A 26,442-nucleotide genomic window follows, 5' to 3' on the forward strand; every position below is an offset into this window, starting at 1 on the left:
GACTAAATCAAGAATTGCCTCTCCTCTTGTGGGTTCCAGGACTAGCTGCTCCAAGAAGCACCTGTCATTTTAGTTCAATAATAATTCACCCTATACTAGTAAAAATAACAAAGCATTTTGTAAAATGATGAAATCTTAATATAAAAATTCAATGCATCCGTTAAGTCTTTGCAGAAAAATGGGCAAAGACCACCAATATTTTGTGCAGATTATAAGGTATGCAGTTTAATTAAGCTCTGCTGTATTGAATTTTGAAGGAAATACTAATTTTTTAGAAACACTGCAGAATAAATTGAATTTTGTATTTAATCTTGATTTAGTTAAATCCTAAATCCTAATTTGACCACAGGGATAGTACATTTTGGTATAATTTTCTTTAATGAGGTAGGCAATGATTACTAGCAAGAAATACCTAGGAGATTAATTAAAGCTTGTTTTCATGACAGGGACATGATTTCCTGTTCTAAGATTAAAACTGATTTTTCCAATAATAAATATACTCTATTTTAAAATAATTGCCAAAATGATTCCAATATTATTCATATTTGGATAGAATTAAACAACCATTTTAAAGGATTTAATAATGTAAATAAATACTACTTAGATGCAGCAATAAAAATGTAAACCCACAAATGCTGCCAAGTGGTTTAGACTCAAAATTTGCCCCACCTTCTAGGTTGTCAAATCAAATCGAGCCCAGGTTGATAGCGACTGAAAGTTACTACCAGAGACCATCCAATTGCCATTAGGTCGCCTATGTGAAATGAGTTGGTGATCTCACTTCAATTTCTAGAAGCCATCACAAAATTCACACTATCACAGGAGACAACCTTGTTAGTTTCAGCAAACTGACAAGGACTGAACTGATCCGGATGCTGAATACTTTTTCACTTGAAGAAGGGGCCCTTTCAGGTCAGCACTGAGATACATTGATGATGCAGATGTAAGGACTCTTGCATTGCCTTTGCTGTATTTTTTTCAGTGGACAAACAGAGGATTTCATTTTCCAAGACGATTTGTGAGCATTACATGCAGTACTTCTGGTTTAATGGTAAAGCTGTGCTTAGGCACATAGGTTAGTTTCCTGGACTTTTTTCCCCTGTCCATTCAATTACGATTGAAGAAAGAAAGTCTTTTGTCCTGGAATGGAAGAATTGAGACCACGGGTCTCCAAAGGTGGATTAAAACAAGAAAATAAAGAGTCCTCTAGGTACAGAGACTTAAGGTAGAACAACAAGATGAACTGTTGAGAAATATCTCATAGGAAGGAAGTAGCTACTTTATTTCTTTCTAACGGCAGCAGCACTGAGGGTACACCAGAATAGCCTTAATTTCAAGTTTACTGGCTTAAATCTCCATCTTAATTTAAATATGTTTAAAGCAAAAACCAGGATTAACCAGGCTGAAGAATATTGGAAGTTAGCAAACAATTGCTGTAACTGCTAAGACAATGGAGATAAATAATGTACAACTGAAGCTGATTAATGACGACTTCTTAATAGTAGTACTCTGGATAAAGGTTTTGGTACCATTTTTCTTGCTCACCGGACATTAAAAAAAACAATTAGAGACACTGACAATAGGTATGCTGCCTGTCACAATATGTGTTCTTCTAATGAGACTTGTATGCCCACAAACTACGTACTGTAAAGGACTAAAATGTATCAGATAGGTGAATTGTGGGGTCAGTTTACACTAAACTAAACTGTCTACGTAAAATGAATATACTTATATTTACACAGAGTGCAATGAAAACAAAAATGTTTAACATTCCATTTTAATTGAAGATGTTGATACAGCTTTGTATTTCTTCTGAAAAATTACTTTAACATAGATCTAGCATGACTTTGTTAAGTATAAAGAGAAAGTCAGAAGCTTTTAATTGCTCCCACTCCATTGCTGATTGCTCCAATGTAATCAATAAATGAATCATTTCTTGCAGTATTTCAGTTCCCATCATTAGCATTCGTGTCCATTTGCATTAATTGTCTCCCTTCAGAATAGATAACAATTCACCATTTTCCTTTAGTTCCTGTAAAGAAATTATAGGATAGTAATTTGGGGCATGTATATTTTGCAATAACCTCTGACAAATTCAACAGGGATAGTTTTTAGACAAGAAAATGAAACTGTCCACTATTCAGGAGGAGACAGACTAAATAACCCACTAGAGGTCCCTCTCAACCACAAGTAATTTTTGTAATTCTGTATTTAAACAAAGTTTTACAGAACATAAGACACCCAACATGCTACACAAAGGAAAGTAAAAAAATCATGATCCATCAATAGAATTTGTTGAAGTGTAAGACCATGAATTGGTGTAAATTATAATTTAGAAGTAAACGTATGCCCTAGTCTGGTTAGTTAACTTCAGTTCAAATTATAAATCATTCAGTTAGTCTGGTTCAGTTAGTGTGAAATGTTTTTCTTAGATGTATACAGAAAATATCTACAAGCAGAATATTTGTGCATATTCAGTCATTTTATAACATATCTTCAAATTACTGTAACATGCATATGTCTATAGAATGTATCACTAAAGCGAGCTCTCAATAACAGATAATCCAATTCAGCTGTTTATTTTTCAAAAACTACTGCTGAGTAGAACACATTCCAACTTCTTTGATGCTCAAAATTATACTTTTTGATATACTTATGAGTTAACCCAAAATTGTGGTAAGTAAATAAAATTTTTAAAAATCATCTATATAATTTAAGTAACATCAGCTTATTTTCAAAGCTAAATGAGATGTATCGATTATATCTTCCCAGGAGTTACAATGTGTACTAGCTATAAAACATTCAGACAAGAATAAACTCAGGAGTATTAGAGGTTTAGAAGACTCTGCCTGCTCTGTAACAAAAATCAAAAACCACAGTAACAAATGCAGATCTATTTTTGTTGCTTCAGGGTCTGTTCAAAATACTACAATAACCTTACATTTTTTTTCAGGAATGAAAGTTTGCTAGAAAAAATGTCTCACCACCTTATTTGAGAAGAGCAATGTCAAAAGTAAAACTAAAAAGAAAATGAAACCTGTAACAATGCACCCACGGGGTAAAAATGGTCTTTACAGTAAAGGTAGCTGACTGCTGTCAAGAAAATACATTTCATTGCTATATCAGAGTATGTGAGCATGCTGGAGATTTAAAAGCTCCTTTCAACCATATGTTGAAATGACAGTCACAGTAAAACCAACCAAGTCATTCAATTTCAAAATCTAAGGCCATTACATAGGAGCTTATGTATATGGCAGTTCTAAAAAATATTTTTTAGAAGTTCACACTAGAAGAGTCAATTTACATTTTAAACAGGAGTCATCGTCCTCCCTCCCCTGCCTTACCTTAACAATATCCAGCCCTCCAACAAGTTCACCTTTCACGTACAACTGAGGGTATGTTGGCCAGTTTGAATATGTTTTTAATCCTTGCCGCACCTAAGGAAAATAATCTTAACTTTAAGGCTCTTCACAACAGCTTTAGTAGTGTAGTAGACATAACAGTGACATCTGTGGGGCGGAGGGGACGAGATAAAGACTCAGACTTACCTCTTCGTCCTCTAATATGTCAAATGTCTCAAAATCAACACTATAAAGAAAGATGAAAATGAATTATGCATTTTTGCAACATAATACCCACAAAAACATAACCAATTTATTTGTTTTCACACTACCAGATAGCCACCATCCAAAATATAGGAGACACACACAAGATCTGTAAGCAAGAGACTGCAGAAAGTCAGCGACTTAAACAGGAGACAAATGACATCTGGTAATTAGCTATTAAATACTCCAAGTGACACATACTTATTTTACAGCTACAACATCTTTTTTAGCATCTATATCAAAATCAAAAGTTAGTATAGACCAAAAAATATCCATTTTCATTGAAAGACTACTTACGCTGACTAGACAGAGTGACATGTTACACAAGAAAAACTGAGTATTTACTTTAAGTGTGCAAAATAAATGTGATATTCAAGATCATTCAGTTCACCAATACAGTGCTTAAGAATGGAAAAAGTTTTAGACACCAAAATAAACTGTATTATACAGACATGAAATGGTCTCAGGCAAAGTTACTGATCCATAATGGTACACTTATTTTGTTAATAATTCCTTGCACTCTGACTAGAGTTAGTTCATAAACACCAGACAGTTGGCAAATTCTTATGCTCTGATTGGCTGAGGGGGATTGACACGCATTTGTATGAGGTGTTTCTGAACTCTACAAACCTCCATTCTCTGATTGGCTACTACTCTCACAGTTGATTCAGAGGGCCACAAATATAGCTGATTACCCTTGCTAGTCACACATCTAACCAGAAAAATAATTTTTTTTAAATGGAATTATTCAAGGGGGGAAGCTGTTAAGCAATTCTCAAGGGAAAAGAAGGAGCTGCAGGGGAAGATGGGAAATCAGACATTAGGCATGGCAAAACACTCGGAATCTGAAGCAGCCATGTTTATTGTGGGCAAAAGGGAATTCTAGAAGAAGTTGCTAATCAGAGTGCAAGGATTTTTGTAGTCAACAATCAGATTGCAAAGAGGAGAGGATAAGAAGGGCATTCACAGTGCTTGCTGTTAGTTAGCCTAGCTACCACCAAGCTAAGTAGTTACTTTTCATTATTATTTCATTATTATCAAATTAATTAATTAGAAAGTAATGTAACATATAGTGTACTCACTGCATTTAGTAGCCAAATAAATTTAAGTACATAAGTTCCATTTTTATTACAATTATCAAATGCCAGCTGCTTTTCCATCTCTCTCACCAGTGATTATTGAGCTAAATAGTCAGCAACAATTATGGATCTGAATTAACTAGCAACTATTTGCACTATGCAACGTCTCACGCAGAACAAGAGAATTACATGTCCAGCAGTAATCAGGAGGAGTAATTCACTAATATGATTAGACAGTTAACTTGTTCAACAGACCTTTAAGTGTGCTTAAACTGCCTCCCACATTCCAGCAATCACCACTGGCAGATGTTAATCTTATACTAAATGTACTGTGAACTCAGTCACCACACCAGGCATCTCTCCCTCTTTCAATTTCACTTTCCACTAAAACCTTCTGTTTTTAGGGCATTAATAAGATGCCTCCTTTAAATGTTTATAAATATATTTTTAGGTGAGGGGAAAAAGCCATTCGCCCATTAGAATGATTCAATTTACTATTGCTATCTGGCATTTTTCCACCTTGTAAGTTTACTTATAAACACTGCACTTTTATTCATTACAAAGCTGTTATGTTTTAAATAATACCTACATACCCAGTGCTGTTTAGGATTTCTATAATTTGCTTGCTGAATCCACATTTTGCCATCTAAAGTGAGAGAAAAAAAAACTTATTAGACTAGAACACTATTTTTCTAGTTTTGTGAAGTTTTAAAGTTCTTAAGCCAAGAAAATTCCAACTTCCAGATTCCCATATCACAACTCAATTAATCTATTTTATTTCTAATAAATAACCCCTCTTGATGTTCACTCTCTCTGCTGTCCTCCTTCCACATTCACCTTTTAACAACTACATTACGTTTGCTCTGCCAAGTTTAACTTTGCAGAGCAATTTGTCTCTCCCTCACTCGCAAACACTTGTAAAGTGAATGAAAACACTGAGAATCATCTCCCTCATTTCTTCTGTCCTGAGAGCTACTGTTTGACAGTTTTCCCTAGTGAAGTCATTTTCCACATTCATCCATTTTGGTCTTGAAAACCGGTTACAGCTAGGATGCAGGTTATTTCTTAAGAGTATTCAAAGAGAGCCAAAGCTAAGAAGTGGCCCAAGAAGTACACTACTTTTAGATCCACACATTTAATAAACATGTAAAAAAGAGAAGCTTACTATTCCCCATAATTTTTTCCCTTTACCCATCACCGTCCATTTTGCAAGACAGGCAGCAGTTTTCTGGACTGAGTTGGTAAATTCTGCATCTGTACAAACACTCATTCTCATTTTGAAAGGGAATTATCTATTTTAGCTTATTCCCAGATGGGACCCTGCTCTAATCAGAATCGACACACATTATTTATTCCAGACTACCTGCCCCTTCTTCAAGATTGACTTTTTTGGCAGCTCAGATACAAAAAACAAAAAAATTGAACTTTAGGCTACAGAGCCTCTCTACACCTGGCTGTTTTTAAGTCTAATGAGTTAGCATCTCCCTTCAGGATTCCAGCACTTCCTAACATGGTGAGACAGCAGAAGTGCCACAATTATGACACAGAGGTCACAGAATCCATGACTTCCATTGACCGCCGTGCCATTTTCTGCCCTGGGGTGGAGCTCCCAGACACCCCACTCTGCCCACCCTCCGCAGATCCCAGCCCCCGCAAGCAGTGTGGAACCCGCCAGAGCTCCCTGCTGCTCAGCCGCTGCGCTGGGGGACCCTGGAACTCCCACTCACCACAGCAACAGCGGGGGACCCCAGAGCTCCAGCAGCAGTGTGTGCTGAGCTTAACCTGCCTCCCCATTTTGTTAGGGATATTTTTAGAGAAAGTCAGGTCAAAGACTTCAGTGAATTTTTGTTTATTGCCCGTGACCTGTCCATGATTTTTACTAAAAATATCCAAGACAGAATCTGAGCCTTAGTTATAAGTAATATGGAAATTGAGCTCATAGAAAAAAGAAGAAATTAAATGAAAAAGAGGGAATCATACATGGAAGAGCCTAATTCCCCACCTGAAACAGAGCTCCCTCTGTACATATAGCAAAACTACTGCATAAACATTTCATGAAATCAGATTAAGCGGGGGGAGTCATCACCTAGTATCCATCATTCCGATCGACAGTTTACATTTATTTTCACCCATACCGCTGTACCTGCCTCATTGTTACAGAGAGGCCAGTTTATGTATGCGACACACTGAGAAACAAGCTAAGCTTTTGAGTTAGTCATTTATTACCATTTCCATCCTAATTATTAAAACTTGTCTGTCTTCAGTCATCACATTTATTTTAGTCTGGGTGGATAAAAAATGGCAGTTCAGAAAGACACCATCTCACACATGTAAAGGAAAACAGCAGATCATTTATGGTATGTGGTGCCATAAAATCACCCAGCATCTTTTTTAAGCTATGCGTAAAATTTACATAACCAAAGCAGAGAAACTAAATTGAATAGGACAACAACTCAGCTAGGCCATGAAGGGGAATACCTAAAGAGATGTCTAGGATTAACATGGCATGTAATAATCGAAGGGTAGGCCTCACCTGTGAGACTCTGGCTACATAAGCAGCAAGAGAGAACTAAGAGTGATCTATTATCTGCTAAACCCAAAACTATCAGCAGAGGGACTTTTGGACTAAAACCAAAAGGAGGAGACAATTCAAACACAAACAGTATAAATGATGTAGATGAAGCTGATGAATGTAACTAAAGTTTTAGTGAGATGATTGCATCACCACAGCAATGTGCTCAGCTGAAGTCCTGATACCTGTCAGATAAATTATAGATTGCTTTGTACGGTCTGTAGAAGCAAGTCAGACAGATAACTTCCTGATACCACTCCAATTTCAGTAGCCAGAAAGAAAAGAGGTTCAACGGTCCCTTCCCTGCAGACGTGAGCATCAAAAGAAATTACTATTAAACCATTTTGGAGATCTTTACCTGCTTGTTTCCTTTCATAAACAGCATCACAGAAGCTTTGTTTGTCAGAACTTTAAGTCTAAAATAGAAAAAAATTATATAAAATCTCAGTTCAATTATTAACCTATACTTTTGATCTACTTCTTCAGTAACATACATACAAGAAAGATAGGAAGATAATTCATAGGTTTAGTAGATATATTTAAAGCTGTATTATAAACAATTGAATTTATTTATATTCCATTCTATTTCATTCTCTCCCTAAGCCACTGTAAACCATGATATTACTTTTAAAGCAATGATTTATTTTTCAGGATTAAATTGCAAATACCTAGATGCATCAAACTTAAGGGGCAAATTCCAAATTGAATTGGAGATACTTTTAATACAATATCCAGAGCTGTGCGTATCTAATCACAGATATAAGACAGACAAGGTGGGTGAGGTAATCTCTTTTATTGGGCCAACTTCTGTTGGTGAGAGAGACAAGCTTTCGAATTTACACAATAATTCTGTCTCTCTGAAAGACCTGAAGAAGAGCTTTGTGTAAACTCGAAAGCTTGTCTCTCACCAGCAGAAGTTGGCCCAATAAAAGATACTACTGCACCCAGCTTGTCTCTCTAGTAGCAGTGTTGGTCCCAGGATAGAACAATCCTGCACAGTTACAGATATGTAATCTCTACATAATATTTCAAGTGCAGAACCTAGCTATTAGTGGTTCAACTTCTTCTCATACATTAGATAAAGTCTTTGCTAGTATTCTATGAAAAGTTATGACAGACATCAAATAGTCAAACCCATTTCAGTTGAGATGGTATTTTAATATTTTTGGTTGCTTACTTGCTAAGAATTTACTGTTCCATAACATTTTTACAGGTTCATAACAACCTTTCCCCAAATTCTCCAACAGGAATTTTGAGGGGTCATACACAGAACACTGAAGTCCCACAACATCTGATAAAATAGGGCATCAAATTTTATGAACTTCTAGGAGAGCTGCCAGGTTGTAGAAAATATGCTCCATTTTATTTTTATTTTTAAATTTCCCATTAGGCTTAATTCTTTGCTTGAATGAGTAGAGAGCAGGGGCCATAGGGAGCCAGCTGCAGCTCTCTAATCCTCTAAAGGGGTAGAATTTCATTACAGACACATTAGCAAAGAGAAAGAGTAGCATGGTCAAACACCTAGGTTGCCATTGTTCTGTTGAACTTTCCCTTCTGCGTTGAACACAGAAGTCAATTAGCCAGAGATTCACGAGTGAAAAATGTAAAAAAGTTTAATTACAGTGCTGTAAAAATACGCTTTGGTTTTCAAGGGAAAACTGGGAAGCTGGAAGACAGCTATGGAAAGCTGAAAATTAAGATGGGCAACAAGCCCAACTGTTTCAAGATGAGTACAATAATATAATTATACACGGATTGGAGTGGATCTAGAACTTCAAGCCTAGCTCTATGAATAGGAGTTCTATGATTGTCCTGCAGTGAACGGACAATTGCCATTTTGCCAGTGTTAAAGTATCAGAATGAGTGAAGATTTTAAATCCTTGTCTTACAGCTCTCATTGCTTCTTTAGTGAGACATCCACCTGAACCAATCTTAAGTGACTTAATTAAAACATATTTAGATCCTGTATATGCATCCTTTTCAGGGATGGAAGAAGTGACATCTCATATTATGAGCAATGGAGAAAAGAAACAAATTGTTTTTGCTGCAAAGACTAAGCAAAGCAGAAAACAAAGCATGAATTGAATGGTACAAATTCAGAATTAATTTCTGAGCTTGCAGGTTGGCACGGGGGAAGGAAAAGACGAGCAAAAGCACCTCTTGCAGAAAAAATTCAATTTGAAAAAGAAAGTGACTCAGAAGGTATAACTCATCACCCAGTAGAACCAGTCAGTTTTGCTAGAGGGGATGGCTCGCTCAGTAGTCTAAACATTAGGTTTCAAATATTGAGTCACCTTGGAGCTAATGGTTCAAATCTCAACAATGCAGGTTAAGCTCTTTATCCTCAGAATAGTCTGAGTTCCATGTAGTTTGCTGTAAAGAGGTGTTTAGGATTTGGGGGGGTTGTTTGTTTTTTAAAGATTAAAAATAAAAGGTCTGTTCGCTCTGTGCGGATATTTAAGCGCCCATAAGCAAGGGTTTGTCCTGGTATTACTGAAATATTTCAGTGCTTATTACCCTTATCCATGACAAAACATAGTGCTGTTCATTATCACAGTATTTTGTTATAGTTTCTGTAGTCTACTGAAGTTTATGTTACTGTGTATTTTCCTACCAATATTTTCAAGTACTTCTACTTGTTACATACACACACAGTAGTACAAAATATAGCCCTTATCCTGTAATCAGATATAGAGGGGTCAGACACTATAATACACCATAAGACTAAACCTGAATATATTCAATTGCAGAATCAAGGCCAAAATGAGTAACTAAAACTTGAAAAAACCTATTGCATTATCATATTATTTGAATAGTATGAGTATTAAGCACAAAGAATAAATTAAAGGGTATGCACTCATCTAACTTTTGCATTTTCTGACTTGTAAATATTTAACTATGTAGTCTAAAAGTGCTTTATTGTAATACAGGTTTCAGGTAGCAGCCATGTTAGTTTGTATTCGCAAAAAGAAAAGGAGTACTTGTGGCACCTTCGAGACTAACCAATTTATTTGAGCATAAGCTTTCGTGAACTGCAGGTCACTTCCTGGGATGCATCCGATGAAGTGAGCTGTAGCTCACGAAAGCTTATGTTCAAATAAATTGGTTAGTCTCCAAGGTGCCACAAGTACTCCTTTTCTTATTGTAAAACAGTAGACCTTCAGAGTTATGAAAACCAAAGTTATGAACTGACCAGTCCAGCACACATCTCATTTGGAATCAGAAGTATGCAATCAGGCAACAGCAGAGACAAGAAAAAGCAAATACAGTACAATACTGTGTTAAACATAAACTACTAAAAAAAATAAATGGAAAATTTAAAAAAGATTTGACAAGATAAGGAAACTGCTTCTGTGCTTGTTCATTTCAATTAAGATCGTTAAAAGTAGCATTTCCTTCTGCATGGTGAAGTTTCAGAGCTGTATTAAGTCAATGTTCAGTTGTAAACTTTTGAAAGAACCATAACGTTTTGTTCAGCATTACAAACATTTCAGAGTTATGAACAACCTCCATTCCTGGGATGTTCATAACTCTGAGATTCTATTGTAGTTTGCATTATATGTTATTTCCCAAGCATAGTTTACCAAAGCTTCAGTGGGAGTGGGGATCAGACACTTCCAGAGCTTTATAGATACCCAGTGTCACCAGCCTCAGACTATGAGTAGGTATTTGTGTGTCAATATTTGCCTTCAGCGAATAGGTGTAACTTGATAATTCAGCTTCCTCTTTAGTGTTTTAATGGTGTGGTACATATAAGATGAGAAACAAATTCCCACTACTTGCAAGCTATTGCTATAAAATAGGAAGATGCTTCACATATTTAGAGCTTATAATTTGTTTGGTTACCAGGCTTGGCTTAGCTGAGCAGCCAAATTTAAACAGAGCATATGCTCAAAATGGGAAGACTCAAGAGGCCAGACTAGCTTCTAGATACTAGGTGTGCCTTGGGAGATTAAAAACCCACAATGCATCACTAAAAAGCACATAATGTCAACAAAGGAGACAGCAGTTGGAACTGAAAAGTGGGGAGCGGGGCTACATAATTATACCGTATTGACACCATAGTAATCAAATCTATACCCAATCAGACTCAAAAACTTTTAAAAAAGTTACTTGTAGAATTACAACGTTTTCTATAAAAGGATTTACCTATGTTTTCCTTCTTAAAAAACTAGTTGTTATTCTAGAAAGGAGACTGGAGGAAATCTATGTGCCCTATTTTAAATGTAATAAAACTTGTAGTCTAAGTAAATCCTATCAAAACAGCATACCCAAATGTTTACTTCTATATGTGATCATCCATGTTATCTACAATTGAAGAGGTAACTAAAAGATTCAATTACTTCAAATGAAAGACTGCAGCATTACAGTAATTTACTTTTTAAGTGCTGATGTATTTCTGAGAGTCAGAATATGGATGTTGCCTCTAAACTATAACACACTGCTAAAATAAAGATATAATGCATCATACTTGTCTTCCAATTTGTGTGTCTTGGGACAAATTGTGTCCAGTTCTCCAGAAGCCTCCAGTTCCTGAAAAACAGGTGTTCAGATTTAGAAAGAGATGGTTACATACACATACTTTTAAAAATATGCAAAATATTAAAAAAAAAATGCAGATTTCTCAATTTCTAACCTTAACAATATCCAGTCCACCTATAAGCTCTCCAGCTACATATAACTGTGGATAAGTAGGCCAATTAGAGTATGTTTTCAGTCCTTGACGTACTTCTTCATCAGAAAATATATCGAAACTGCTAAACAGAATGTTATGTTTGTTAAGAATCTCCACCATTTGTCTGCTGAAACCTGGATATAAAGAGGATATCAATTAGGAGGTGATTACTTTAAATTATATCTATTTTTAAATAAAATGTTCTCGTGGCTTTATGAAAATGTATTTGGTTAAAAAACGTACTACAGATCTTCCAGACAATAACCGCTCCCTACAATGTTCTATGGTGCTTCTTCGTCTTATTTTAGAGTATTAACATGATAAAATAGGCAATGAATAAAAATGGTTTTATTACTGCAATTATTAAACCTCAAAGTATCTAGACAGTACGTATGTCTGAAGTCTGCCTGCATAAACAATTGCATTCAGTAACTTTAGTGTACTACATTTTGGTAGAACGTCTTATGGTTAAACTTCAAAGAAATCTATTTCCCTAGTCTGTGACTTGTCTAGTCCTCCTCCTTCCTTCTGCATCCAAAAGGAAAGATACTCTTTGCCCTTCTCCACATCTTCTGCTTCCCCCTTCTCGTTTCCCCCCTCACCTTGTATTCCTGCAGCCCTTCTTGTTTTCTCCCTCCAGCTACTGCCAGTCTTCCCCAAACACCAAAATAAAATAGTTGAAACTGACTGACTGAAGAGCATGAAAACTGCTATTCAAGCCTACTGGGTGGCAGTGGTTTAAGTTTTAAAATGGCTTTTTTTCTGGCTCCATTTCAGCTGCCACAGCGGTGACACTGTTTTCCATCCCACATCACAACAACTTGAGGTTTTTTTAAGTATTTACATTCATAAGCGTACATATTCTATTGTACTTGTCACACTTTTTATTAGGTACTATGAAGTCATGCACTTTTCTTCTGATACTTTCTCATTAGCACATTAAGTACTGGACATTAAATGTATAAAATGGGTTTTTACACCCTATTATGAGTCTGTTTTACAAAAAATGTTTCTTTTCATAATTTAATTGTGTTCTAAGAAAATATACAATAGTGAATGTATCCCAGTCTTCACACACACATTAATTTTTTACAATTCTGTTCACAAAATTTAACATTCTTTATGCATAATAAACCATTCTTTACACTAAAAAAGGGACACAAGCTAAAGATCATTTTAAAAAAATCTTCTGTCATAACCACCATCATTCTAGATTATTAAAACTGAAAAGTAAATTTTAAACATTTTCACTATTTAGACTTTTTTTTTTTTTTACATTTCTATAATAAATGGAACAAAAGGAATTCTTAAATAAAAATAACCAGACTGCCACATAAAAATAACTATTTGATTTCAACTTGCAAAATCACCTATTAATTTTTTAAATATGGATTTGCATTACAGTTTTCTGCAGTTTGCATGATCTGCACTTTGTTGAGATGAGGTACTGATATGTATATGTATGACATCTAAATGTTAAGTTCATGTACAGCCTGAAGTGAAAACATGGATTCTGAAATTTCTCATTCATCTGGGAGTTCATTAGTAAACAGCTAAAGGGTGATTGCTGATGGTTATTCTGTTGCCAATACATTAACTCATTTCTATTGAACAAGGCTGACAAAAAGCTTCATTTTAGCTATAGGCAATTACATGCAGACGAGAAAGATTGATTGGTTGTGTTTCATTTTGAAGGGTTAAGTAAAAGAATGGAAATGTTATGCTTAGGGATAAAGTACCAATACAGATTTACTTTCATAACAAAAGATTTAGGTTGAATTTCTGAAAAAGACGCCATACATGTAATACAAAGAATTAAAGTGTGAACAAAATGTACGTGTATATCCAGACAGCCATAAATACCACTATATACTTTATACTGTTAATGAGAATAAATAAAATTGTAATACCCATGAAACAAGCAAACCAATGCAGTCACAGCCCAAAAATCTCCTGAAACAAGATTACATGTGTAGCAACAAGATACAACAGCCAGTGAACACATGGCCAAGGGAACAGACTTCACTCAACACTATACTGGAGTTGTCTCTCTCAATGAAGTAATGATTAATTACCAAAAAAAAAAAAAAAGGTTCCATATCCCACTATAGGAGAGGGTTCCACACCAGTAGCCAAGTGCACTCATCTACTAATTCAAATGTGTTGTGTCTATCAAAACAGAGTTTGTTCACAACTATATTCATCCTTAGATAACCACATGGAGCATCTTGTAATTATTTTACATTCTTTTTACTTATCTAATGCCATTGTCATAACAGACCAGTTTTATCTTTGACAATTTAGCCTTTTTAATATGGTAAGCTCTCTTCTCATTAAAAGGTATGCATATTTTAACAACTCTGCCAGCACCAGCATACTATAGATTTTTCTCTCCAACCAACACCACATTCTATCTTATCTGCAGAATTGGACTAACTACTAAATTAACCTCTCTTCAATCTAAGTTACAAACTCAGGCAATCCTATATACAACTGCAAATTTTCACTGATAATCTATGTTTTAATACATAAATCTGTACTATGTAAGTAAACAAAGCTCACTGTGTATTTTTCATAGAATGTGTGACAGTAGTAAAGTACAAAATCTGTGCAAGTTTGAAAAATATTGCATGATATTACAGTGCATGGTTGTATAATTAGAGATTTTATGCAAAAGCACCAAAGAGCCAAAACTGTGTGTGTAATTTTGATTTAGGCTTTTCCTGTTTTTTTGAGCACTTAACTATGCAATCTCAATGATCACTTAATCTCTTACGTTTAAACTTGGTTCAGTCCCCTCTGTGAAATAACGAACCTCTGCCCACATACACATTCAGTACACTTCATTATGTTGTTAAAATTAGCCTCACATACATGTACAGATATAGCCTTTACAAGTTCAGCATGCAATTTGCAAAAGCTCATGCCTAGCTTCCTGTTTTGATACAGGGGTGTTCTTATAAAAATTTCAAAGTTTCAGGAAGTTCTCAAAGCAGAAGGGTCAAAGTGAAAACTTTTACTTAACCTACACTACAGTAGTAACTGTCTCCGACACTATTATTATGAAAACTAAGACATTTCACTGTCATATTGAGTATATGCAAATTAAATACAAAAACACTACGAAATTGAGATTGTGTGTTTTAAAAAAAAACAGTCCTAATCTATATTCTCCCATTGGAGTGAATTTAAAGAAATGTATTTACTCTACATTAAATACATTTTTCTCTATGAAAAAGCCTATTTAAAGTTACATTTGAAATTATGACAACCTATGGTAAAACCTAAACTAGGGTTGCCACCCATCCAAGTTTTTCTAGGGCAATCCAGTTTTCGGCATCTGTGTCCAAGTGTTTTAAAGAAAGTTTAAAATAATGTTTTAAAGGAAGTCAAACCACGGAATTGGTGGAAGTCACTGCCTAAGCACCTGGAACCAGAGTTCATTCAAGCTTCTGATTTCAGTAGCTTTCTCTGCAGGCAGAGAGAATATTTTCTTCATTTCAATTTATTCAACTAGTTCAGTCCAATGACTAGTTCATTTGAAACTGGGAAACAGATTGGGAGCTGAGAAAGCAGGAAAGCTTGGCTTCCTCTTTCAAGCTATGAATAAAAAAGGAGGTGTCAGAAGATGACAATTTCTAGTCCGAAATTTTGAACAACATGGAGATCAGAAACAATTAGGTTCAATACACTAACTAAAGAAATGTATGGATAAACTTTCTTGTTCTTCTGTATCCAGCACATTTAAGGTAGTTTTATTTAACTTAAAAGTGCTGTTTGTATATTTAATTGTATTCCAAATTCCATCCAAATGGTGTTCTACACAAATGACATATAATAAAGAAATATCATTTGCCATTTTCTAACATAATAAAAAATGTAAAAACTAAAAATCTGAATAAGTATGTTAAGCTACATAGTTGCTTAAATAAATGTCTACAGATATAGTAGATGCTCTGGTTAGCAAAAAGTAGTACCAAATTTAGTGTAAAGGCTACAGATGGTTGCAGATCAACATTTGAATGGTTACTAACCAACGAGAATAAACTTTTCTTTTGGAAAATAAAAAGTACAAATTCAAACCAAAATTAAAATCATTTATTTAAATCAAGGCTTCTTTCTTGCTGATTTAAATTATGATTAAAATCTGTGATATAAATCACTGATTTAAATCAATTCACCCTGTCTCCCATTCACTGTAAGTAACATACTGGGGAAAACCAAACTGTATTACAAATGTTTTGCAAAGCAAAAACCACATATTATAGCCAAGGTAAGAAATTTATGAGTGACAGAAATAAGATTATTGGGAAATAATATGCTATTTGGGATAAAGACACAGGTGCTTAAAACTATCTCAATTCTTTATTGCATATGAAATATGTGTGATGCGTGTGCAAATACTTATGTATGGGCTTGTTTTGTTCACGGTAGGATTTTAAGGTGCACACATAGTTGTACAGTTAACATATGTGGGGTGGGGTGGGGGGTGTTGAATGTTCAGTTTGTTACTTGTTAAACCATTTCTACCTTAACCCATAGGTGCTGGAACTAGGGGTGCTGGCTTGAAGTGGTTTCCATTATATACTGGGTTTACAGTTTTAGCCAATGGCTCAGCACCCTCACTATAAAAATTGTTCCAGCATCCCTGCCATTATGATCTTGTGAGACTTATTAATCTATTAAAATGTAGCAGCATTATAGGAGTTAATAAGGAAAAAGACATCAGATCAGATGTTCGAATTGCATGAACCATCTCTCCGCCCATTTGCAGGATCCTGCAGACCACTTAATCAACCATTCATAATCCTGTAACATTCCCACAGCACTCAACAGTTGTTCATATGTAAAAAGTGACTTTTTAATTATTTTCTTTTAATTCAATTAGCAGTTGGAGGTGGAGCCAATACCATGTGACCAACCAGCTCTTCACATACAACCAAGCGATCCATAGACAGAATCTGAAAACAGCTTTATGAAATCATGGAGTCTCTCCCTGCCAGTGCAGGATTGTTCCTTATAGTACACATTATGCAGTGTTTTGTCTGGTCTTTCTTAAAATCCCAAACAATGGTACTTTCCACCATTACTTTCCTTTTAAGATTGTTTCACAGCCCAATACATTTCATTGGCAAAAAGTTCTTCCTCCTACTCAGATTAAGTTATTTTAATTCCATCACATCACTCGCATTTACTGCACTCAACTACTCTGGTTAATTTTCAGAATACACGGACTTCCTTCCTTCCCCCATCCACAAGTGATTGCTTAGGCAAGATATACATATTTAGCTCTTTAAAATCCTTCTTCAAAAGGCTCTTGGTCAGTTGTGTTGCTCTTTTCCTAAATCCCTCCAATCTATCACCATCACACCTGTTCCAAAGTTCACTGAAGTTGATGGAAAGTATTCCACTGACTTTAGCAGGCTTTGGATCAGACCCATGGTGACTAGAAATGAAAGTACTAGTCCAGCTATTATACCACAACTATACCAAGAGGTTCTAATAACTCCCTGTCCCAGGACATGATGCCTATGTTTGCAGTCCAAAATAGCTTTTTTGTAGTTATACATATTGCAAACTCAAATCACTACCACTCCCTCCCACTGAACTTGTGTGTTTTGAATAGCTTTCACCTTCCTTTCCCTCTCTTCTATCCCAGTGTAGTACTGAAGCTTGCATTGTTCCTATTTAATTCTTGTTTTTTATGTTCTTGCCATTTTCAGTTTCTCTAGGTCCTGTTGTACTTTTTCCTCCATTTTTACTATTTACTCAACTCTTCTCAGTTTGGCTTCTTTCATGAATCTCATGAATATGCTCTTATCCTGATCACTAAAGAAGATAGCAAATAAGTATGGTCATCACTTTGGTACCTTATTAGATACCTGTCTCAAACACTGACCCTTCCCTGTTACTTATTGCCCTTTGTTTCCAGTCAGTCAGTTACCCATTTTTCAATCCACATGGGTTCTTATCCAAACTAATTTAATTTTTAAATTATAATTGAGGAATTGTATCAAAGTCAGTTTGATTTTTAAATTCATTATATAAATATATACGATTTTATTTAAATTAGAGAAGAGCTAAATTAAAAAAATTATTTAAAATTAAATTTATATTTTACGATAACCTAGGTTAAGGCCTGAATTTACTATAATCTATTAATATTATTTTCATTTAATTTCAATTATTTTAACAGTACATGTTTGCTGCCACGTTTTCAAGAAAGTCAAATCACTGAACTGGTGGAACTCACTGCCTAAGCACCTGGAACGAGTGTGTGTTGAAGTGCTAAACTGGTTTTTGACAGTAGTAACCTCTTCTGCAGGTACACAGAACACATTTTTTTCAGTTCATTCAGCTACTTCAATTCAATGACTACTTCACTCAAAGTTAAGAAATCAACCGGGAGTTCAAATAAATAAATAAAGGCAGGACAGCTTGTTTTCTTCCTCTGATCTACAGACAAAAAATGAGGTCGGAGAGGATGAGACCTACTAGTTCTAAACTCTTGAAAAGCATAACGATCAGAAACAATCAGTTCAATATGCTAAACAGAAATACTTCCTTTGTTTAATAAATCAGTGAGTTTTAAATGAAAAATGTGTTTTGGTAAACTTTTTAATTGTATGCTGATAAGAAAAAACAAAGTAATTGTTTTTAAGTAACTACAAAAAAAACTTGAAAATGCTATTTGTGTCTTAATGTGCCTGTATGTCTCTCCAAACAGAGCAAGCGAAATCACTAGTAAAACCTTCAACATCCAGTAAATAATAAATGCATCATTCACCATTTTCTACCATACGAAAAATGTAAAAATTAAGAATCTGAATAAATGTAAGTTAGGCTATATAACGGTTTAAATAAATACATATAAATTAGTGTATCCTCCTATCAGCAAAAAGAAGCACCATATTTAGCATAAAGGATATATTTAGCTGTAAATCAACATGTTTTAAATGGTTACCAACCAATGAGACTCAAACTTGCTTTAGGAAAATAACTAAAAAATACAAATGCAAATCAAAATTAAAATCAATTATTTCAATCACGGTTTCCTGCTGGCTGATTTAAATCCCAATTCCAATCAATTACTTAAATCATTTTGATTCAAAGAAATCCCCTCCAAACAAAGTGTTTTACCATAGGCAGCAGGTGGAGCTCCCCCCCGGGGAGGCTCGCCCCCAGCTCTGCCCCTTCCCCCAATGCTCTCCCCACAGCCAGACGGAGCCCTGAGACTCCCCTCCTCGCCCCTCGCCCCCCCCCCCCACCACCACCACCCGAAGTCAGAACCACAAGCCCTCCTCCGAGCCTGGAGGAGCCCCGGGCCGGCCAAAGCCGCAAGCCTCTCCCCGCCCAGAGGAGCCCCGGCCAGGCTGGCCAAAGCCCTGAGCCGAGCCTCCCCCTGCCCAGAGGAGCCCAGAGCTAGTCGCAGCCGCGCCTCCCCTCCCCGGACCCAACCCACCCAGGGGAAAAGCATCTGTAGAAGACGCTTTTGATATGTCCCATGCAGGTTCCGTGGCAGCTGAGGCGGCAGTATGTGCTACCTCAGCCACACCAGAGCCTGCAGGGGACATAATAAAAGCAAAAACTTCGCCGCCAAACCCCACAACTGGGGGTCCAGCGACCACAGCAGTGCCTATTATACCTGCTGCTCATGTGTTTTACTAATATCCAGATATTATGGCTGGGATTTACTAAGGAGTCTACAAGGCATAGGCACCCATCTCCCACTGAAACTCATCGCTTCCAACCTCTGTATTCCCTCATTAATTTTGTAATTCTATCAAAAAAGAACAATAGTATTTGTCTTGCAAGATTAATTCCTTATAAATTCAGGCTATTGCTCAAAGTTATCTCCTAGATGTTTACTGAGGTCTTATTCTTAATATTTATTCTATTGTTTTACTATAAACAGAAGACATACGGAACATTAATTTACAGCAGTGGTCACCAACAAGTTGATCGCGATCTCTGGCTGCTAAAAGTCTGGCGGTGCTGACTCCCTGGCTGCCCTGGTCCCACGCCACTCCCGGAAGCAGTCAGCATGCCCCAGTGGCCCCATGGAGGGGGGAGAGGGGGCAGGGGTCTCCGCACACTGCTCCAGCCTGTAAGCACCTCCCCTGCAGCTCCCATTGGCTAGGAACGGGGAACTGTGGCCAATGGGAGCTGTGGGGGCGGTACCTGGAGAGAGGGGCAGCACACAGGGGCACGTTGCTTCGCCCCTCCCAGGAGAGGCATGGGGCCAGGGAAGCCAGGAAGCCTGCCTTAGCCCCACTGCGCCGCCAACCGGGAGCCACCTGCGGTAAGTGCCACCCAGCAGGAGTCCACGCTCCAGCCTTGAGCCTCCTCCTGGAGGCAGCACCCCATATCCCTTCCTGCACTCCAAGCCCCTGCCCCAGCCCTGAGCTCCCTCCCAGAGCCAACACTGCCCCCGCCCGGAGCCACCTCCTGCACCCAAACTCTGTCCCAGAACTTGCACCCCTCACCCCTTCCTGCACACCAATCCCCTGCCCCAGGCTCAGCCTGGAGCCCCCTCCCATACTTCAAACCCCTTGGCCCCAGCCCAGAGCCCGAACCCCCTCCCGAACCCCAACCCCCTGCCCCAGCCCAGTGAAAGTGAGTGAAGGTGGGGGGGAGCGAGTGACGGGGGGGGATGGAGTGAGCAGGGTGGTGCTTCGGGGAAGGGGCAGAGTAGATCTTGGGTTGCACATAAATTCAGAAAGTGATCTTGTGCATAAAAAGGCTGGAGACCACAGATTTACTGGCTCACTCTTGTTGAAAACTGGCACCATGTTGTTTTACTTGAGCCTGTTACCTCCCCTAGCTGACCACAATTTGTCAGCTATAAATGTCAGTAGCCCAATAAGGTTGTTACCCCACACTTTTGATACTCCAGAAATCATGTTATCAGCACTTGCTTTTTTTAGCTTTATGATCTAATTTTCCCCTCCTTACAATTTGAGATGCAGGGTTTGGACACAGGAGATGGTGAACAGTAGACGGTCTTTTGGTTAACACACTGGACTGACTCAGGAAATCTGGGTCCTCTTCCAAGCTCTGCTACAGATGCATGTGACTTTGGGCAAGTTGCTTAGTCTTTCTATCCCTCTGTTCCCTATCTGGAGCAATGGAATAATAATACTGTCTAACTTCATGGGTGGACTGTGAAAATAAATTAGTGTTTTGAGGCGCTCAGATACTTTAATGCAATGGTCCACAAACTGTGGAGGTGTGCCCCCCCCAGGGTGCAGAGGAACATTAGGGGAGGCACGGTGGGACTCAGGTCAGTTCCCGTGGGGGATGGTGAGGGAGCGTAACCCAGCACTGCTCCACCCACAGCTCTGCTCCAGCTCCGCCTCCCGGCCCCGCCCCCAGCCTCGGCAGTCTTACTCCCTTCCGCATCTCCCCTCTGTCCTCCCCTCCCAGAGCTGCGGTCCTGGTTTGGGGGAGGGTGTCACGGACAGGGGTAAGGGGGCCATGACCCCGAAAAGTCTGGGGACCTCTGCTTTAATGATACATGCCACAAACAAACCTATAAATAAATCCTGCAACCAATCCCTACATAAACAAGCCCTGTTACATTAAATAAAATTTCAGGGTCCTTACCACAACGAGGCTCCTGGGGAGATCCTTTTATAAACACCATGCAGGGTGCAGCATTGGTCAATTTCTTTAGACGTACGTTGAGGTCCTCTTTTGCATTATCATTAGGGCCAGCTGAAATAGTACTGCTAGATGCATGGCGCTGGACTTTTTTGGTAAGCTCTGGGGCATGGGCACCATCTAATCTGTCAATTTTCTGAGAATTCTAAATAAACCAAGAGAGTAGCTCAGTTAAGAAGTGTTAACTAAAAGCAGTCTTTTAAACTACTAAAAATTGGAAGTTTTAACGTATTCCATCACTACATATCATAGGTTTTCAGATAAGCAGGCACAATGGGTTAGCATACTGACCCTTTACCTCTTTAATCCCAGCAAAATTCTAAAACTGAAACTAGTCTGTTGGCCATAGCATTGTCTGTACCAAATAGACTTCTTAAAGTTTGTTATAAACAAAAAAAAAAAAAATTAACAAACAGAACCAAACGTGCTATTTCTACTAGATAATCACCTTTTAATTGTTCAGAAGCATTACACTGAATAATTCAAACAGAAAAGTGAATGAATTGTGAACCTCACTAGACCAAGCCTAACACAATACCAGAGAAGAGTGTTATGTATCTCAGCTATTGTAAAGCCATATATGAATTCCAAGGCATTTCAAGGAGGTTCTGAAATATGAAAACTGGCCATTCTTGTGCCCAGTAAAAAAAAAAAAAACACACACACACGAGACACACAGACTGTTAACAGCTTCTACATTAAGTCAACACTAAGAAAAGGGAGTTCTGTTCTTTTTTTAGCACTGAAAAAAAAGAGTAGAATGAACATTTACTAGTACTGAACTGCTGAACTTGACAGACATTCATGTGAGTAATGCAATCCATTTTCTCTTACCTTAAAAAACAAGAATGTTGGAACAGAACTAATTTCATATTTTTCAGACACTTCAGGCACAGCTTCAGCTTCCAGCTTAAAAGTCAGAGAAAACATGGTTTTATTTTCATAATTTTCTTTAAGTTTTGATTGTGCATGTCAATCCTTTTTTACTGTTCTTCTCAGAATTTTATGTTTAAAAAGGAGTTTGATGCAAAAGTTTGTAAGACATTTGCATTTAAATGAGACTCAGTGGGCTGGCATGTCATCCAGTGAGCCTGCACAGTGTCAAAACAGGTTCAGGGGTTTTTATTTTGTTGCACATTTCAAAAGATGCCTAGAGGCTGTGAATAAAATTTTTGGTGCACTAGTGACCTAGTAAATTTTCAATCATATGCAGCTACTACTATATTGAAATCCATAAATCATTGACCCCAGTTATGTCATGATTACAGTGCTTATTTTCTGCCCACAGCAATTCTTGCTGTTTGCTCTATTGACTAATTTCAAGAGGCAGTACATCATGACTGACATTTGCAGCCTTCTGCAAATTATGAAGCAAAAAGGAGTATTTCTTCAATAAACTATTGATGTCTGCTAAATTTTACTTTTAACTCTTGCAAGACTTCTGGATTCTAAGTAGAAAGCTTGTTAGACTATTGGTCCAGAAGCTTGGTTATCATTAAAATGCATATTTGAAATTCCAGAAGATAATTTTTTAGCAGACAAATATAAATCTTTTTATTAACCATATCCGCTGCGTGCATTCTGTCTCAGCTGCTGACTTCAGTGACAAAGTTATTTTTGGGGTTGTTTTTTGTTTGTTTATTGTAATAAATGTTGATTTCCTGTTAGCTCTGAAGACATTAAGTGGAAAAATAAAGGTATAAATAAGGTGGTAAAATAGTGAATATAAATACATTTCAAGGACTAGTAAACAGAAACCTTGTGATCCCATTTACAGGTGCACAAAGCCTTGCCAACTACTCTTTCTGCAAACTGTACACTGGGGCTTTATCAACAGCAACTGGAAAACCATTCAGGGTTGCTGATTTCTTGGTCAGAAAATTAACATTTTTAGAAAATGTAATAATTGGCTATTCAGTTTCTGGCTCTCTCCATATAGTTTGAACGTTGAACATTTTAGCGTTATTTGTAAAAGTAGATTTTGGTTTGTTACACCCATAAGGCTTTTAATCTTGTTACAACTTTGGATGCAAGGGAAATAATTTTACACCTGCTCAACATCCTGTTAGTTAGGGCTAGGGAACCTCCAGCCCGCTGCCTAATTTATCTGGCCCATGGCAAGTCTCTGTACCACGGGCCGGAAGCCCTGAGCCTCAAGCCCCCCCTCAACCCCCTCCCATGGGGCTGGTGCCGCAAGCACTGGATTGCCCCGCTGTGCAGGAAGCTAGGGTTGCCAAGCTGTTAAAAGTCTGGTCGGCTCTGCGCAGCTCCCGGAAGCAGCCGGCATGTCCCTACAGCCCCTAGACGCAGGTGTGATCAAGGAAGCTCCATGCACCACCTCCGCAGCTCCCACTGGCTAGGAACAGCGCCCAGTGGGAGTTGCAGATGCGGGCAATGCACAACCATGCAGAGCCTCCTGGCTGCGCCTCCGTCTAGGGGTTGGAGTTGCTGAATGCTTCCAGGAACAGCGTGGAGCCAGGGCAGGCAGGGAGACTGCTTTAGCCCCAGTGCGCCCCCGGCGGGGAGCCCCCTGAGGTAAGTGCTGCCTGGCCAGAGCCTGCATCCTGAACCCCCTGCCCCAGGTCGGAACACCCTCCCGCACCCTAACTCCCTCCCAGACCCTGCACCCCCATCCAGACCCGAACCCCCGCCCACACCCAAACTCCCTCCCAGAGCCCACACCCCAATCCCCTGCCCCAGCCCTAAGCCCCCTCCCACACCCTAACTCCCTCCCAGACCCCGCACCCCAACCCCTTGCCCCAGTCCTGAACCCGCTCCTGCACTCTAAACCCACTGGTCCCAGCCAGAAGCCCTCTCCTGCACCCCAAACCCCTCATCCTCAGCCCCACCCCATAGTCCACACCCCCAGCTGGAGCCCTCACCCCTTCCCACACCTCAACCTCTTGCCCCAGCTCAGAGCCCCCTCCCACAACCTAATCCCCTCATTTCTGGCCCCAAACCGGAGCCTAGGGGAAGCCCCAAGCCTCAGCACCCCTCCACAGGGCTGTGTGTGGCCCATGACTGATTTTTTTTGTGGGTCAATGGCCCCTAATAGAAAAAAAGGTTCCCCACCCCTGCTGTAGGCAATCAAAAAAATGAAGGTTCCAGAGAAGGATCAACGATCTTCTCTCTCTCAACATGGGCCTGATCCAAAGCCCATTGAAATCAATGGAAGTCTTCAGTGGACTTTGGATCAGGCTCCATAAATTTCTCTTGCTCTCAAGTTAATTCTTGTCAGGTTTGATCCTTCACCAAAACAAGCAGTCATTATGCACTCGGTGATGTGAGCATCGTCATCAAGTAGCCATTCAAAATTTCCTTCTCTCAAACATACTTCTAAAGATTTCGGGAAAATATGTGAAGGGAATGGAACTACAGCTTTACTTTATGAACCACAGCCTAAAGAATAAGCCATGACTGGCATTTTGCCAGGCTATCACACAGAGATTTTTGAGAATGGTTTTTAAATAAGCTCCTTTAGGTTCTACCTGCAGCTTTTGATTGAATCATAAGATTGTTTGATGCACACAACAGATCTTTACAGTATCTCCCTCACCTTATTTATCCTGTATTTGGCCAAGCAGCACCAGACTATGACCTTTAATTTTGAGTCTTCTATCCCTACTCAAACCACATAGTCAAATCTCTACAAGAATTAACTGAGAAACAAAATCTGTCAATATATTTCTATTTTCTGATCTCCTGCAAATGCCTGAATTATTGTTACATGGTACTGAACTTTTATTCCTTTTTCTTTTTGTGGCTCATTTCCTAGCCACCTTGATGCTTTTGTTGCACTTTAATGAAGTTCATTTACACATAACTTCTTTTATAAAATTGAATGTTATTGGTCCATCCACCAAATTTCAGACTATTTTAAGATACAGAGAACACCAGTCATATTTTAAACCTCTTGGCTTGGTTAAAATTAAGATTTATTCTGTGGTCATCTTAAAAGGTCTGGGGCACCTGGTATTGGCCACTGTCGGCAGACAGGATACTGGGCTGGATGGACTTTTGGTCAGACCTACTATGGCCATTCTTATGTTATCTTTAAAAAATTAATATAAACTTGTGTTTAAATACTGCAGCTATAATTTTTAAATCACATTTTAAAAGACTGCTCAAGATGTTAATCAAGTTTTGATTGTTATAAACAATGGATTTTAAAACTGATGATGTGACTTACAAGGCACAATTAGGAACCCACAATCCTGATTAGGTACTTAAAATTAACTTGGTAGGTTAGCTAAATTGTTATTGAATGATCTGAAGTTCTAGCTTGGCTATCCCAGAACATGTGACAAAGTTCTATGCTTTTAATTATGAACCCAAAATATTAAATTAGTACCAGTCAAAATTCAAACTACTGAGTCAATAGACTTATTCAAATCTGTTTATAGCTTATTTTCTTTAACAGCCTCATCTTACATATTGTAGTCGGTATGTATTTACAAGACAGTTGTTGTAATTTTATTTTGCAATGTATTGTCCAATGAACCTTGCATTAAAATAAATATTCATTAAAGGTACACAGTCAAGTGACCGCCGAGACTTCAAAAAAATTTGGCCTACCATAAACTACAGCAGCACTAGAAAAGCAACAAAAACAATGTATAATATTTTGAAAATTGATGTTTTAGAATACTCTAATTAAAATAGCTTTGTAAATTAATACGATTAAAAACAGATCTATCTTTCTGCTTTACAAAAGGAAATGCCAAACTGTGAGATGAGTCATTAAAAAACACACAAAACATAAAGGCTGTAAGAAATCAAATTAACACACACACACACACGCAGCTGGTTGTTCCATTACTCCCTGCCCTCATAATCACAAAAATGTCT

At 38.0% G+C, this 26,442-nt stretch overlaps 1 protein-coding gene across 2 annotated transcripts in view; it reads right to left on the reverse strand.

Annotated features, from left to right (window-relative positions):
• Positions 1-1,542: 1,542 nt before the first annotated feature.
• The window catches only part of GLRX3 (glutaredoxin 3), a 34,351-nt gene continuing 9,451 nt past the window's right edge, over positions 1,543-26,442 (reverse strand). Inside the window, exons 3-11 of one of the 2 annotated variants that reach the window (XM_074959141.1) lie at positions 22,429-22,503; positions 21,538-21,739; positions 11,893-12,065; positions 11,728-11,789; positions 7,615-7,672; positions 5,278-5,330; positions 3,549-3,588; positions 3,345-3,437; positions 1,543-2,032 (exon numbers count right to left, since the gene is read on the reverse strand). In XM_074959141.1, coding sequence (XP_074815242.1) covers positions 1,982-2,032; positions 3,345-3,437; positions 3,549-3,588; positions 5,278-5,330; positions 7,615-7,672; positions 11,728-11,789; positions 11,893-12,065; positions 21,538-21,739; positions 22,429-22,503 — 807 coding nt within the window. In that variant the 3' untranslated portion in view covers positions 1,543-1,981. The remainder of the gene's footprint in view (positions 2,033-3,344; positions 3,438-3,548; positions 3,589-5,277; positions 5,331-7,614; positions 7,673-11,727; positions 11,790-11,892; positions 12,066-21,537; positions 21,740-22,428; positions 22,504-26,442) is intronic. The other variant, XM_074959140.1, reaches the window with a different exon arrangement.

This window comes from Natator depressus, chromosome 7, assembly GCF_965152275.1.
Source record: "Natator depressus isolate rNatDep1 chromosome 7, rNatDep2.hap1, whole genome shotgun sequence".
Classification (NCBI taxonomy): Eukaryota; Metazoa; Chordata; order Testudines; family Cheloniidae; genus Natator; species Natator depressus.